General features: G+C 40.0%; 1 protein-coding gene across 1 annotated transcript in view; it reads right to left on the bottom strand.

Moving 5' to 3' along the window:
* Positions 1-16525, bottom strand: part of LOC126095609 (protein inscuteable homolog) — a 120997-nt gene that overhangs the window by 52087 nt on the left and 52385 nt on the right. Inside the window, exon 4 of the mRNA XM_049910378.1 lies at positions 443-679. Within this exon, the coding sequence (XP_049766335.1) occupies positions 443-679 (237 nt within the window). The remainder of the gene's footprint in view (positions 1-442; positions 680-16525) is intronic.

Raw genomic sequence — 16525 nt, 5'->3', positions numbered from 1 at the left:
GTAGGTGGCCGCACAATGCACCTAATATGAAAAACCATGTTCTTGGGAGAGTCCGGATACTTTTGATCATAGTGTATAAATGACCAAAAATTATAAAAAAAAGCTCTGGAAAGTTCTGTGTCACACCTCTTATTTGGAACACTGAAAAGCTTTGCTTAAGTCTAGTTTCATGTGACCACTAATCGCCTTAGAAATTAAGGCTCTCCAATCTACAGGTCCTAATGAACTGAAGTTTTGCTCATTTAAGGTTTTGAGTTGACAGATTTTTTGTTAAAAGCTAGGCCACAATATATTCCTCAAAAATTATAGTACTTCAAGAAGAATACTGTAATATTTCATCTCTTAAGTAAAAGAATGAAAATTGGTTTTTTACTACAGAACACCAGTATCAAGATGTGCTCAAATTTAATTCTAACATTTATATTTTCGTCTCAGAACTCACCTTCTGAACTTTGAAAGCTCTGTAGAAATAAGTGTAGTTTGTTGCTGTAAGTGCCGAAACTTAGCATGTGAAAGAACTTCTGCCATATTTTCCACTTTTTTTGTGATTTCCGCTGATAATGACTTGCTCTGCAGTGTTGTTGTGCACTCTGGTTCATATACACCAGCTAAATCTTTCAGCCAACAGTGAACAGCCAAATTTTTATGTGATTCTGCATTTTCTTCTAGAGACTGACTTCTGGAAAGAAAAATTACATAATAAAGACTCACTTGTGGATAAGTGGTTATCAGATATTCCCACAAAACTGCAGTACAAGGAGGGTTGGGAGATTGGGGGGGGGGGGGGGGGGATACCTCATGAAAGTATGCATTCCCAGCACTGGATTGATATTATATAAGATGTGCAGTAGAGGTAGAAAGATAAGGGAAACATTACTGAATTTCATTCTGTCATTTGTACCCTATACTCTTCAATTTGAATAAACAGGTATCCAGGAGCAATAATTTCTGACATGATGCTGTAATGTAACCTGAGCCTTGCCATGCAATATAAATTACCAATGTGTAAGAAAATGTTCACTTCAGCTCCTTCCAGCCTACTCACAAATTAACCTTTAAATTATTTTCTTTCAACTTTATAAGAATCTGCTTATAAGAAACTCAGAATATCATTCAGCCCAAACAATTTAATGACTCTACAACAGTAAAGTGAACTGAAATAAGTTGGTAACAATTACTGTGCTGTACTGTGAATATCTGGTGCTCCAGTAATTCAACATTGTATGATAATTGGATAACTTCTTGGGCTGCAGCCACAAACTATTCAAACTGCTGAAGCAAAATTTAGGAGTGAATTTTTCCTCTTCTGTAAAATATTATTGCAGTTATGGCGTTCACCAATATAGAAGTAAATCTAAGTCAATTTTATAGTCTCTAACAGGGAGGGTTTTCACAAGTTATAATTTATGTTTAAATTGCCATGTGTCAAAACTTTGTGCTCTATACACAGGTGCAGCAATTTTTAATGCTGTCATCAAACTTCAGTAATATTAAAAATAGGTTCATTATTTTAGTTTGTGAAAAGTGCAGGATGGAATCAGGTGCACAACTCTCCATGGAGGAACAACATTGACAATGATTTGTACGTCAACGACTTCAAAAGAATAACATTGAGAATCAAATATGGCTTCAACAGTGGATATTTAACTTTTACACGCAGTTCATGCTTATAGATCACTCAGAATTTATATCTGTCAGCACCACTCTCCCAAGCATTCACAGAATGGTTTAGTCACAGCCTTGGAGTTTAACCCAACTTGAACATCACTTTGTATCGGAGCATGCACTGAAATGAATTTTCTTTAAATGTAAATCAATGCAAAACATTGCTCAAAAATCTGGAGCTTTTCACAATTTTATGCATTATTAGAATGTGAAAAGTAAAATTCATTTGCAAAGCTCCTCATTATAAATATAAAGCAGAAGGGTGACAAAACTGCAGAATTTTGAAGAATATTGCACCTGCATTTGAAATAATGCAAACACACTTGAAAGTTGCATGCATTAGCAGTGTGTTGTCATCTGTGAGAGTGCACTGCAAAAGAGCAATATTGTGAACTTCTGACAGAGCCTGCCACAGATGACTGCCTACTTAAACCCTGCCACACTACTGCTTGCACACATTTATCTTATCTTATTGTGTTCAGTGTACATTATGGCTATTGCTGTACATGCCACAGTCTAATAAAGTTGTACTAACATTCTTCGTTGTGTTGTGTGTCCAAGTTATAACATACGTGACAACAAGTGTGGAATTGTTCTCTGTGTGGTTTTAAGGTTTTAAGTCTCTGGTTGGTCCTCTGTTGTGTCTACAATGTTTGACGGTGCTGCTGATTAGTTTTTATGCCAGCTGGTTGATCAGCAAGGGGTTCTTACTGAGATGTTGCAGCACCTCAGTCAACAGCAGGATGTGTTTGCGACAGCACAGCGCAATCAAATCCAGGTATTACGAACACTTGCCTCCGTTTTGGCCAGTTTGGAACCTGTCTCATTCTATGTCACCTGCCGCTACCATGGTCATTTATCTCTGGCTATTTTTGGCTTATAATGAGTCTGTTGAAGAATGGGAAGCCTATGAAAAATGGTTGTGGTAGCATTTTCATGCATTTGGTTTTACTGATGTTAACTTATGCCGTGCTTTCTATTTTTGTCTTGGTTTCACCTTGCACGTATCAACTCCTTTGCCAAGTGGCCGCCACACAGGATCTGTCTTCACTCCCTTTTGAGAACATGTGTGACCTCCTTTCGAAATACTACTGTAAACAGACGCACGTCATTGCTGCTCGAGTTGAGTCCTATTGGTCTAGCAAGAAATTATGTACATAAGGAGTCGTATGCCAACCAAATAGTTTGTGGTGCAATCATTCGGATGGCCACTGATCACGAGGTTTGTGAGTGAGCCCTTCAATGTGAAAACCCCACACTCTCTAACATTATGACTATTGCACGATCATTTGAGTTTTTAGGGCTGTGGATACTCAAATTGAATTGTGGTGTGAGGTTGTAGAAGTTCAACCTGCTTCCCCCACCGTTTTCTGGATGGTTCGCAGGGGAATGATACGGTGGCAGCAGTCTGTGCGCGAGCAAAACATCACAGCATCTGGCCTACCTCAGTACGGCAGCCACAGCTGCAGTGACAGCACAAGCCCGGTAACGACGCTTCCCTCTTGTCTGTCGTGTTTTGTCACTCTTGATAGGTCAGATAGTCCTATGCAGTGGGCCGTTTGCCACCAGTGCAACGAAAGTGCTCCTGTTTGTAATGCAAAATTCAAACAGCCTATGGCGGATGCTAACATGGATGTCAATTGTGTATCAGCAATCTCTGTTGCATCCAATAAGCTTTTTATTGATGTCAAGGTTTATCAGAAGGTTTTACACATGCAAGGTGACACTGGTGCTGCCGTGTCATTACTCAACCAGCAAACATACATGGACTTGAGTTCTCCCCCTTCAGCAACAGTGTCACATACATTAGTCATCTACAATAAACGAAGCATTCTGATTTTATGTAGTTTCTTGGCCCCAGTCACACACAAATATGTGGTTCATCAACTGCCTTTTCTGGTGGTGAACACTGCACACACTGAAAATTTGTTTGGTTTGGATGCCTTTAATCTTTTCCGGTTAACTATTTCCAATGAACTCTCTGATCAAGTGTCTTAAACACAACTTGTCTCTTTATGCTCTGAATTTTCTGCCCTGTTTTCTGAGAGTTTGGATTGTACCAATAATTTCAAAGCTCAAATTACGATGAAACTTTTGGCCAGACTCAATTTCTTTCAGGCTCACCAAGCTCCAATGGCACTCCGTGACCAAGTCAGGGCAGAGATCAATTGCCTCACTGCCTTCGGGGTTGTCCAACCGAATGTCTCCAGCAAATAGCCTGTCCCCTTAGTCATTGTTAAGAAGCCATCAGGATGGTTACACATTTGCCGCAATTTCAGAGTTTCTGTCAATGCTCAGTCTTTCATTTACACATATCCCTTGCTGCACCCTGATGAACTTTTTGCTAAGCTCGCTTGTGGTCAGTATTTTTCCAAGAACGACCACTCTGATGCGTATTTGCAGCTTCCAGTTGATATGGACTCTCAATAGCTCTTGGTCATTAGCACGCCTTTTGGCTTGTATCAGTGCTTCTGGTTACAATTTGGTGTGGCCAGTGCCCTGGCATTTTTTGAACGGTTTCTCGAACAACTCACCTGGTCTGTGCCTGGCTGTGCCACCCATCTTGATGACACTGTGGCCTCCAGCTGCACCACTGCTGAACATCTCAGGAACTTATACATGCTCTTTTTGGTGTTACAGGCTGCTGGGTTAAAAAGCAATTTGGAAAAGTGCCGCTTCTTTCAACCTTCTATTGTTTATCCTGAGTGTGAGGTAACTAGTGCTGGCATCAAGCCCCTTCAACAGAATGTGTCTGCCATTATGGCTCTTCCGTATCCTACATTAGTCAATGAGCTCCAGGTTTTTTCTAAATAAGTTTGCTTATTATTAGAGACCAAATTATATGCATTTGTATGTTGAATATACTTTTGCATATTTGGCTCGTTTTCACCAGTTATTGCATATTTTAGCTAAAAACTAGTGACGACGCATGTTTTCACTCTATGTTTACAATATTTTAAAAATTTAGATGGGCAGTTTCTAGCTCAATCTAGATTTGATGTCTCAAAGATTTACCATGACCTAGAATTGCATGCAACTGCTAACCGAGAGGCCACTGCCTAGCAAAATCATTACAAAAGAGGAACAGGCAGACAGAGTCAATGCTCCTGCGCACCTGGCCCCGAGCCCCTCCACTGTCATACCGTATGCATCGGCAACAATTAAATGAAACTACATAAGCTTTTAGTTGCACATCCATTGCTTCAGTTTAGCTTTCTATCTACTTCTACACAGTCGAACGTGTTTACAATGTGTAGCGTGTAACACGTTCTGCGCAATGCCGACCAAAAAAGAAAACGTCATCCAGATTTGCAATAACATCTTTATATTATTGAGTTTGCGAGAAAAACATTCCGTGCAAAAAGAAGTTTCAAATAGACCAGCAAGACAAGACCAGTCTTCATATTGCAGGAATGCAGAAGAAAGTACCACAACAACAACTTCTGACAACAGCAAGTTTGCAGTAGCAGGGATTTGTCCACAAATAACCGAAAAAGTCAATTTAACATGGACCTATGTGAAGCATTCATTGCAAGCAATATTCCTCTTCACAAACTTACAAATCCTATCCTCAAAGGTTTCCTGTGCAAATATTGCTTAAATCAGAATGTACCAGATGAATCAACATTGCGTAAAAATAACATACCGACAGTTTTCGTATATGTTCTGGAAGAAATATGCAATGAACTCAAGGACAGCATTATCCAGATTTCAGCTGACGAAACTACAGACACTTGTGGCCGTTACATTGCAAATTTAATTGTTGGTGGTTTAAAAGAAGAGCCTACTTCTTCCTATTCAGCAGCCTACAAAGAACTTGAAAAAATAAATCATTCTACCAACATCAGATTTGTGAATGAGTGTATTAGAAAAATATTTCTAGAATCTTCTGCAGATGAAAGGTTGTTTGTGTTTATTTCAGATGCTGCTCCCTATACGATCAAAGCAGGAAAAGGCCTCCGAGTATTTTATCCCAATTTGATTCATGTGATGTGTTTTGCTCATGGAGTACATCGCCTAGCTGGAGGAGCTCATTCCACATTTGTGAACTTGAATAAACTGATTTCACTCACAAAGAAAGTGTTTCTAAAGGCTCCTGTTCGCATCAAGACCTACAAAGAGAAACTACCAAATGTGCCTTTACCTCCTGAACCAGTGGTAACTCATTGGGGTATGTGGGCCGATGCTGTGTTGTTCTACAATGAACATTTCATGGCCATTGGAAGGGTTAAACAATTTCGATAGTGCACAGGTTTTGGCAGCTTGACAGTGCAAGGAAGCAAAGACATTGCCGTGATTAGCACTCACTTTTCCCGTATACCTGCAAGTATTAAAAGGCTTCAAACTCAAGGTTTGGTGTTGAATGAGCCTATTCAGTTGTTGTTGTTGTGGTGGTGGTCTTCAGTCCTGAGACTGGTTTGATGCAGCTCTCCATGCTGCTCTATCCTCTGCAAGCTTCTTCATCTCCCAGTACCTAGTGCAGCCTACATCCTTCTGAATCTGCTTAGTGTATTCATCTCTTGGTCTCCCTCTACGATTTTTACCCTCCACGCTGCCCTCCAATACTAAATTAGTGATCCCTCGATGCCTCAGAACATGTCCTACCAAACAATCCCTTCTTCTCGTCAAGTTGTGAAAAACTCCTCTTCTCCCCAATTCTATTCAATACCTCCTAATTAGTTATGTGATCTACCCATCTAATCTTCAGAATTCTTCTGTAGCACCACATTTCGGAAGATTCTATTCTCTTTTTGTCTAAACTATTTATCATCCACGTTTCACTTCCATACATGGCCACACTCCATACAAATACTTTCAGAAATGACTTCCTGACACTTAAATCTATACTCTATGTTAACAAATTTGTCTTTTTCAGAAACGCTTTCCTTGCCATTGCCAGTCTACATTTTATATCCTCTCTATTTCGACCATCATCAGTTATTTTATGTGACTTCTGAAATTTTCCCGGCGTATTTCTTCTTCTAATAATTTCCGGGTATGCAGCCGGATCCCGTCGACATTCTGCCACGATATTTCGGCCCAGAGACGTCCGGCCATCATCAGGTGAGTACACAACTACTGAAGAGCCCAGGTGCAGTCGCGGTATTTATGCCGAATCTCGCGCCCGAGTTGTACGTGCTGCCCTCGGTGGTGGAAATAAAGGTTCATCTAGTCATTGAGTATCGAATGACACTGTCGATTCCGCTGTGATTGTATAATTTTAATATACAGGATTCCAATTTTTATCCAGCTGAAAGCCGTTGTCACGATTTATAAGATTATTGGCAAGACGTATTTCCACTGATTCCTTGATTACGGAATCCCAAAAACCGGAAACCGGGGATAAAATTTTTGTTACATTGTATTCCATTGAATGTCCCAAAGAAATACAGTGCTCTGCTACTGCCGATTTTGACGGTTGCCGCAGACGGGTGTATCTTTCATGTTCTATACATCGTTCATGGACAGTTCTTGTCGTCTGGCCAATATATGCAGCGCCACATTCACAGGGAATTTTGTAGACGCCTGCCTTCTTCAGTTGTAAATCGTCTTTAACGGATCCAACCAGGGCCCGGTTCTTAGCTGGTGGACGAAAGATAACCTTGATTTTATTTTTCTTCAGTAATCGGCCTATTTTCGACGACACATTCCCGGCGTATGGAAGGAACGCAGTTGATTTAAAGTCATCATCTGCGTCCTCAGTGCGTTGCTTCTTGTTATGATAGTTGCGCATGGCCTTCCGTATTTGGCGAGAAGTGTAGCCATTCTCTTTGAAAACCTTCTCCAAGTGTTCTAATTCTGCGTGGAGATTTTCATCATCCGATATTATATGCGCTCGATGTATTAAGGTACTGAGAACACCGGCTGTTTGTGCTGGGTGATGGCAGCTTGACGCCTGGAGATACAGATCTGTGTGAGTCGCTTTCCTGTACACAGAATGTCCTAATGACCCATCATTTTTACGGCGTACTAGCACGTCTAGAAATGGTAAAGTGCCCTCTTTTTCAATCTCCATCGTAAATTTGATGTTCTCATGTAATGAGTTTAAGTGATGAAGGAATTTCTCCAGTTCCTGTCTGCCATGAGGCCATACAGCAAAAGTATCATCTACGTACCGCCAGAAGACCGTAGGCTTTAAAACATCAGACTCAAGTGCTTTCTCCTCAAAGTCCTCCATAAAGAGATTAGCTACCACAGGCGACAAAGGGCTCCCCATGGCGACGCCGTCTGTTTGTTCAAAGAATTCGTCATTGAATAAAAAGTACGTTGAGGAGAGTATATGTTCAAACAAGGCCGTCATTTCTGCACTGAATAAGTTACTTATTCAGTGCAGAAATGACGGCCTTGTTTGAACATATACTCTCCTCAACGTACTTTTTATTCAATGACGAATTCTTTGAACAAACAGACGGCGTCGCCATGGGGAGCCCTTTGTCGCCTGTGGTAGCTAATCTCTTTATGGAGGACTTTGAGGAGAAAGCACTTGAGTCTGCTGTTTTAAAGCCTACGGTCTTCTGGCGGTACGTAGATGATACTTTTGCTGTATGGCCTCATGGCAGACAGGAACTGGAGAAATTCCTTCATCACTTAAACTCATTACATGAGAACATCAAATTTACGATGGAGATTGAAAAAGAGGGCACTTTACCATTTCTAGACGTGCTAGTACGCCGTAAAAATGATGGGTCATTAGGACATTCTGTGTACAGGAAAGCGACTCACACAGATCTGTATCTCCAGGCGTCAAGCTGCCATCACCCAGCACAAACAGCCGGTGTTCTCAGTACCTTAATACATCGAGCGCATATAATATCGGATGATGAAAATCTCCACGCAGAATTAGAACACTTGGAGAAGGTTTTCAAAGAGAATGGCTACACTTCTCGCCAAATACGGAAGGCCATGCGCAACTATCATAACAAGAAGCAACGCACTGAGGACGCAGATGATGACTTTAAATCAACTGCGTTCCTTCCATACGCCGGGAATGTGTCGTCGAAAATAGGCCGATTACTGAAGAAAAATAAAATCAAGGTTATCTTTCGTCCACCAGCTAAGAACCGGGCCCTGGTTGGATCCGTTAAAGACGATTTACAACTGAAGAAGGCAGGCGTCTACAAAATTCCCTGTGAATGTGGCGCTGCATATATTGGCCAGACGACAAGAACTGTCCATGAACGATGTATAGAACATGAAAGATACACCCGTCTGCGGCAACCGTCAAAATCGGCAGTAGCAGAGCACTGTATTTCTTTGGGACATTCAATGGAATACAATGTAACAAAAATTTTATCCCCGGTTTCCGGTTTTTGGGATTCCGTAATCAAGGAATCAGTGGAAATACGTCTTGCCAATAATCTTATAAATCGTGACAACGGCTTTCAGCTGGATAAAAATTGGAATCCTGTTATTAAAATTATACAATCACAGCGGAATCGACAGTGTCATTCGATACTCAATGACTAGATGAACCTTTATTTCCACCACCGAGGGCAGCACGTACAACTCGGGCGCGAGATTCGGCATAAATACCGCGACTGCACCTGGGCTCTTCAGTAGTTGTGTACTCACCTGATGATGGCCGGACGTCTCTGGGCCGAAATATCGTGGCAGAATGTCGACGGGATCCGGCTGCATACCCGGAAATTATTAGAATCAGTTATTTTGCTCCCCAAATAGCAAAACTCCTTTACTACTTTAAGTGTCTCATTTTCTAATATAATTCCCTAATTAGACTACATTCCATTATCCTTCTTTAGCTTCTGTTGATGTTCATCTTATACCCTCCTTTCAAGACACTGTCCATTCCGTTCAACTGCTCTTCCAAGACCTTTGCTGTCTCTGACAGAATTACGATGTCACTGGCGAACCTCAAAGTTTTTATTTCTTCTCCATGGATTTTAATTCCTACTCCGAACTTTTCTTTTGTTTCCTTTATTGCTTGCTCAATATACAGATTGAATAACATCGGGGATAGGCTGCAACCCTGTCTTGCTCCCTTCCCAACCAGTGCTTCCCTTTCATGTCCCTCGACTCTTATAACTGCCATCTGCTTTCTGTACAAATTGTAAATAGCCTTTCGCTCCCTGTATTTTACCCCTGCCACCTTCAGAATTTGAAAGAGAGTATTCCAGTCAATATTATCAAAAGCTTTCTCTAAGTTTACAAATGCTAGAAACGTAGGTTTGCCTTTTCTTAATCTAGCTTCTACGATAAGTCGTAGGGTCAGTATTGCCTCACGTGTTCCAACATTTCTACGGAATCCAAACTGATGTTCCCCAAGGTTGGCTTCTACCAGCTTTTCAATTCATTTGAAAAGAATTCGCATTAGTATTTTGCAGTAATTTTCACATCTGTCAACACCTGCTTTCTTTGGGATTGGAATTATTATATTCTTCTTGAAGTCTGAGGGAATTTCGCCTGTCTCATACATCTTGCTCACCAGATGGTAGAGTTTTGTCAGGACTGGCTCTCCCAAGGCCGTCAGTAGTTCCAATGGAATGTTGTCTACTCCAGGGGCCTTGTTTCGACTCAGGTCTTTCAGTGCTCTGTCAAACTCTTCACGCAGTATTGTATCTCCCATTTCATCTTCATCTACATCCTCTTCCATTTCCATAATATTGTCCTCAAGTACATCGCCCCTGTATAGACCCTCTATATACTCCTTCCACCTTTCTGCTTTCCCTTCTTTGCTTAGAACTTGGTTGCCATCTGAGCTCTTGATATTCATGCAAGTGCTTCTCTTATCTCCAAAGGTCTCTTTAATTTTCCTGTAGGCAGTATCTATCTTACCCCTAGTGAGATAAGCCTCTACATCCTTATATTTGTCCTCTAGCCATTCCCGCTAAGCCATTTTGCACTTCCTGTCGATCTCATTTTTGAGATGTTTGTATTCCTTTTTGCCTGCTTCATTTACTGCATTTTTATATTTTCTCCTTTGCATTTTTATATTTTCTCCTTTGCATTTTTATATTTTCTCTTTTGCATTTTTATATTTTCTCCTTTCATCAATTTAATTCAATATTTCTTCTGTTACCCAAAGGTTTCTACTAGCCCTCGTCTTTGTACCTATTTGATCCTCTGCTGCCTTCACTATTTCATCCCTCAAAGCTACCCATTCTTCTTCTACTGTATTTCCTTCCCCATTTCTGTCAATTGTTCCCTTATGCTCTCCCTGAAACTCTGTACAACCTCTGGTTCTTTCAGTTTATCCAGGTCCCATCTCCTTAAATTCCCACCTCTTTGCAGTTTCTTCAGTGTTAATCTACAGTTCATAACCAATAGATTGTGGTCAGAGTCCACATCTGCCCCTATTCAGTTAATGAATAAAATTATTCTAATGAACTCTTCATTGCCAGAGCTATTTCCAAGAAAACTTAAAGAAAAGTTTGAAAATGTTTTAAACAATAACATAGGCTTTGAACCTTTGTGCCAAATTAATAGTTTTTTTAAGAATAAGTGCCAACATAGAATACTGCCCAGTTACCTCAGTTGATGTAGAATGATCCTTTATTGTTTATAAAAATGTTTTGAGTGATTGAAGACACAATCTTCCTACTGAACATTTGGAACAGTACTGGTCGCTTGTGTTTACAATAGTAGAAAAAATGTAAAATAAACTGTAAATGATGCCTTGGTACAATAGTATTAATTAGAAGTTAACGCTGTTCAAAAAAATTCATGATTATACATTGTTTTTTTTTTAAATAATATATTATGGAGTTTTTGAGCATGCCCCTCTGCATGTGATATATCTCGAAGTTGGTCCTGTACATATTGATTGTTTTGCTGCGACTCACTCACATCGTATCCACTTGTTACCGACAATAGCAAAGAAGGAACAATTCTTGAAACACAGAATGCGTCCCCATTTTGCAAATTTTTAGAAAATAATCCCAGAAAGGCCCCCTTGCTAACTTCTACCAAAAAATATTCAGAAAAAGACATCAGCATTCTAAATATACCGATTTTACACGCGGCTGGTGCTTTTCCTCGTAATTGATGTCCATAGGTTCGACTTTGAGATATAATGCATGCAGTAACAACCATGTTTTTATATTATTTGATATTGCATATTTTGACACTTTTCATGCATCTTTGCAAGCGTAGTTTAAGATTTTTATGATGCATATAATCCAGTCTCTACTTATTATCATCAGTTTTTGCCTGGGGCAGAACCGGTTGTACAATCTTTCCATGCCTTGCTCCATAAGTGGGCATCTTTCTACTTGTTGCAGGTGTGTGAAACGGCATTTTCCAAACTGAAGTCTACGTTAAAATCTCCACCTTGCCTCGTAACCTACCAACCAGGTCAACATTTAGTGTTAGCAGCAGATGCTTCCCAGCATGGGCTGTGTGCGGTGTTAGCTCATAAATATTCTGATGGCTTCAAGCGGCCTACTGCATACATGTCGAAGACTTTTAATTTGGCTCAAACTAGATATTCACAAACAGAGAAAGAGGCCCTCGCCATTGTTTACACCTTAAAGAAGTTTAATGTTTTCCTTTATGGTGTCAAATCCCTCAGCATCATTGCCAGAAAAAGCAAAACATTGCCTTCAACATTGGGTGCTGTTCCTCTCTTGGTACATCTACGACGAGATTCACTTCTTCCCCACAGCTAAACATGCAATTGCTGATGCATTCTCCCATCTTCCAGTCGGTCCAGACCCAGTTTTTGATCAGGAGGAGTTACTCTGTTTTCCACATTCATGAATGAGCTCAACAAACTGTTAATGGCTTTCCAATCACCAGGACTTGGGTTGCACAGGCTAGCGCTACCAATCTGACTTACAGAAACAATATATTTCATACAACATGGCTGGTCTGAGGTACCCCCATTGTGGGTATTCGACCCCCTCCATAACCACTACGTGTTTCGGCAATGTTTCTGTGTCATTGATGGTTTTCTACTCCTTGATACAGACTATTTAGCTTCTCATGCTGTGATTCTCTTGCCTCTCCATTTGAAGCTCTTGCAACTGCTGTAGTCTGATAACTGGGGGATGTCTAGCATCCAGGTATTAGCCCACCTGGTTTGGATGGCAACGTCACTTGTTTGGTTATAGCATGTTCTCAATGCACTCCCCAGCAAGCTGCTCTGCAGGCAATGTGATCTCCACGGCTGCGATCTTCGCAGGCCTGAGACCATCTCTACATCAATTTCACCAGCCCTCCCATTAATGCATACTGGCTAATAGTAATTGAAGCATTCTCTCAGTTTCCATACATTGTTTGTTGCCTGTCAACTTCCGCCTCTGCCACTGTAGCAGCCCTGTTGGAAAAGCTTTTCCAGTGAAGAATTTCCGGCAACACTGGTCTCTGATAATGGCCCTCAGTTTGTGTTGCAGGGGTTTGCCAACTTCAACACAAAGTAGAACTAGTGTTAATCTACTTATACCAATGATTATGGGAACTACTACTGTTATGTATATTAAGAGTAAACAGTTGCTTTGGAGACGGGGGGAAAAAAGAAATAAAAGCCACTGCTGCTGCTGCTCTTCTGCTACTCAGCTGTTGCTTTTATCCAATATTTCAAGTTATGAATGTATCTAACATAACTCCGTTACACTATGGCTGTCTATAGACAGGTAAAGTCAATACCTGTCTATCACAAACATTAAACAATGAAGACTGTTCCAAAAAAAAAAAAAAAGCTCTCCCCCAGCCTTCATTAAGAATAGACCACACACACACACACACACACACACACACACACACACACACACACACACACACACATGTGCACGAAAAAAGCTCACACACACTACAGTCTACGGCAACAGTGAGTGTGACTACAGTTGCCTTAGACTGCAGTCGAGAGAGAGAGAGAGAGAGAGAGAGAGAGAGAGAGAGAGTGTGTGTGTGTGTGTGTGTGTGTGTGTGTGTGTGTGTGTGTGCGCGCGTGCGCGTGCGTGTGCGTGGTCTATTTTTCACGAAGGCCTTACAGGCTGAAAGCTTTGTTTAGAACAGGCTCTTTGTTGTGCCTACCTGCGACTCAGCATTTCAACTATATGGTGAGCAGCAACTTTCCTTCATATAACTGAACTGGCTGCATTAAGCTCATAAATTGCACCGCTTTTTTATGACTCCTTGAAAAATGGCTCTCCAGCCAATACAGTTCCACTGTTCCTGGAATATTTGATGGACACTTGAGAGTGCACTATACAAGGCTTTCCACAGCGTGAACCTAAACTCAGCTGAAAAAATTTCAGGAGTTCTCCCAGGATATTTATGAGTATATTGGTATAAGAGACAAGTGGTCTCTGCTTGCTTGTTACCCTGAGTCTGTATTCTGGTTTTTATTTCTTAACAAAAGCTCCATTTTCAGCTTTATGTTGCTGTATGAATGGAAAAATATAAGATCTCTACTATGAATCTAGCACTCACATGTCACTGCCAATTCTATAACAATGTAACAACATACAGATGAGATAAAAAATATCAACAAAAATTAAAAGGCAAAAATTCGACTGAGTACTCTACAAAGTGAAGAAACAGAAAATAAACATTTGCTCAACTTTGATGCCGTCCATAACATTGTTTACTTACTATACTTCAAATACGTCTGTGTCACCAGTTATATTGCACTATTTTCATGTCTTTGTATTTCAATGGTAACAGTATAAAGTTGAACGAATACTCATAAGTATTGGAAGTTAAATTTTCTGTGTTGTTTGTGGAGAGTGTAAATCAGGCCAAGCATGTAAGTAGTTGAATGCAGGAAATCTCTCAAGATCAATTTCTGACTGGTCAGTAGAATTGACTAACAGATTAATGTTGAACTCTGGCATCCTCATTTTCCTAGTTTGACATATTGTTTCCTAGTCAAGAAAACAATATGTGTATAAACTAAAGGTAAATTTGTAGCATTATGACCAATTTGCAATGCAAGATGGATGGTTGGCCTTGTGGGAATTGTGGGCAAATGTTGACCTGGTGTACACTACAGTTAAGTTTACATTGTGCAGGGGAGCATTCTGCGAAATGGCAATGGACTCTGTGCTTTAGATAAGTTGGACCTGTTACTTCATGTAGCTTGAAAAGGGCTCTAGCAGGAAGTGATAGAAAATAGATTGTGGTAATATTTTTCGGCCCTGTTCTATAAGGGTTCACATCCACCTTTGCTGCACAAGAGTGTAAAATCTTCCGCTTTAGCACAGGAATAGCATACTTTCCAATCCATCAACAGCTAGACAAGACAACCAAACAACCCAGAGTTATAAAGTGATTGCTAGTATCATAGAATTTCTGGTCACACTCAACAACGCTAAATGTTATTTAGTAGACTCGCATATAATCTTTCTTTCTTTCTTTTTTTCATGAGAATCAACAAAGAATAAAAAATTTGTATCCAGATTTCAGGATGGATGACATGCAGAGGCTGCCCCCCCCCCCCTTTTTTTTAAGCCAAGTTGATGACTTTTGCAGAAGTGATACTTAGGGAAAAGTAATACTATTACAGTATGAAATGTGAATAACACTTACATATAGTTTGGTATTCATCTTAATATTTTTAATATATTTTCAGGTTGCAACAGTGGTCCTGTTGCTCAGAATTATTCACTGAATGAATCTGAACATTTATTAAGCAAGCGTCATCTTCCTTTGAAACAACTTTACTTCACTAGTTTTCACAGTATGTGGCAGCTTGTTGAACCATATCTGCTCATTGATATGTAGATTTCTTTCTTTCTTTCTTTCTTTCTTTCGCTTATGCCATAGTCCTGCAGCGACTGCAGGGTCAGCGCGGTTAGAACAGATTTGGCAAGATTAGTTTTAGGGGTGGCTGTATGTCCTTCCTGCCGCCATCTCATTGATATGTAGATTATGGCCTGCTATTTTTAATTTTTGTCCACTGTCTGATGTAGTTACCTTGACTTTTGGTGTCATAATTACATATATCGCTGTACATTAACTTTGTTTTGACTATGCATGACAATTAAAAGTTTATACAAATAAAAGGAATATATTACCACATTTCTATGTTTGACAAATGAGCCATGACAGCACCTTAGTCCCTGCAATAACCTAATTGCTCTTTTCTGCAATATCAATATTCATCCATTCAGGTGTATGTCTGTCTCTCAGTCTCACAGTTCAATGTCATAATTAAGAAGTGGACAAATTGTTCCATAGCACAAAATTTTTAAAGTTTGGCTAGAAACTATTTTTTTTCCAGCTTGCTTAACAGACACTGGTCACTGTTCATTTTTTTAACACACAGACTTAGTTTGGTTTACTCAACAAAGCTTTTTGTCTGGTTTATAACCAAATAATTTAATGTTGCCTGTGTGTATTGATAAATCATCATATATACTGTTTACTTCATGAAATGTATACCAAGTAACTACTGAAAGCAATATGTAACAGTGAGGAGTCATAGCAGAACTTCCTTGAAAATGGTGATCGGGTAATAACAAATGAATTACCAAACAGTCTAGGCATGGTGAGGTTGCAAAAGTGGTTGAAGACAGTAGAAAGTCTGAATTTTCAGATGTCGAGAGACAACTGTGGACCTTATTAAGGAAACAAAGAAGCAGGTCCCCACACAACGGACTAAAACAACACTTAATACAAATGCCATTGTTACACATCTAGTGAGACATCCAGAGCACTGAAAGAAAAAGCACATACTATCAAGATTAAACAAGAACTCAGAAACTTCAAAGCCAAAGGCACGCAAACTACACAATACCACCTCTTCACTTGTAAATAAATCTCAACAGCTCTTTAAGCCATAAGAAGCTCCAGGTTTTGAAAATGTCCAACCTGAGTACCTAAAAAACTGTAGCAAATGCACAAGTGTGGATGGCTCATTTTTTCACAGACATTATACAAACCAGCAAGAATTTAAATG

The sequence above is a fragment of the Schistocerca cancellata genome, chromosome 8 (genome assembly GCF_023864275.1).
Source record: "Schistocerca cancellata isolate TAMUIC-IGC-003103 chromosome 8, iqSchCanc2.1, whole genome shotgun sequence".
NCBI classification, from domain to species: Eukaryota; Metazoa; Arthropoda; class Insecta; order Orthoptera; family Acrididae; genus Schistocerca; species Schistocerca cancellata.
This window is presented reverse-complemented; position numbering and strand designations above follow the sequence as displayed.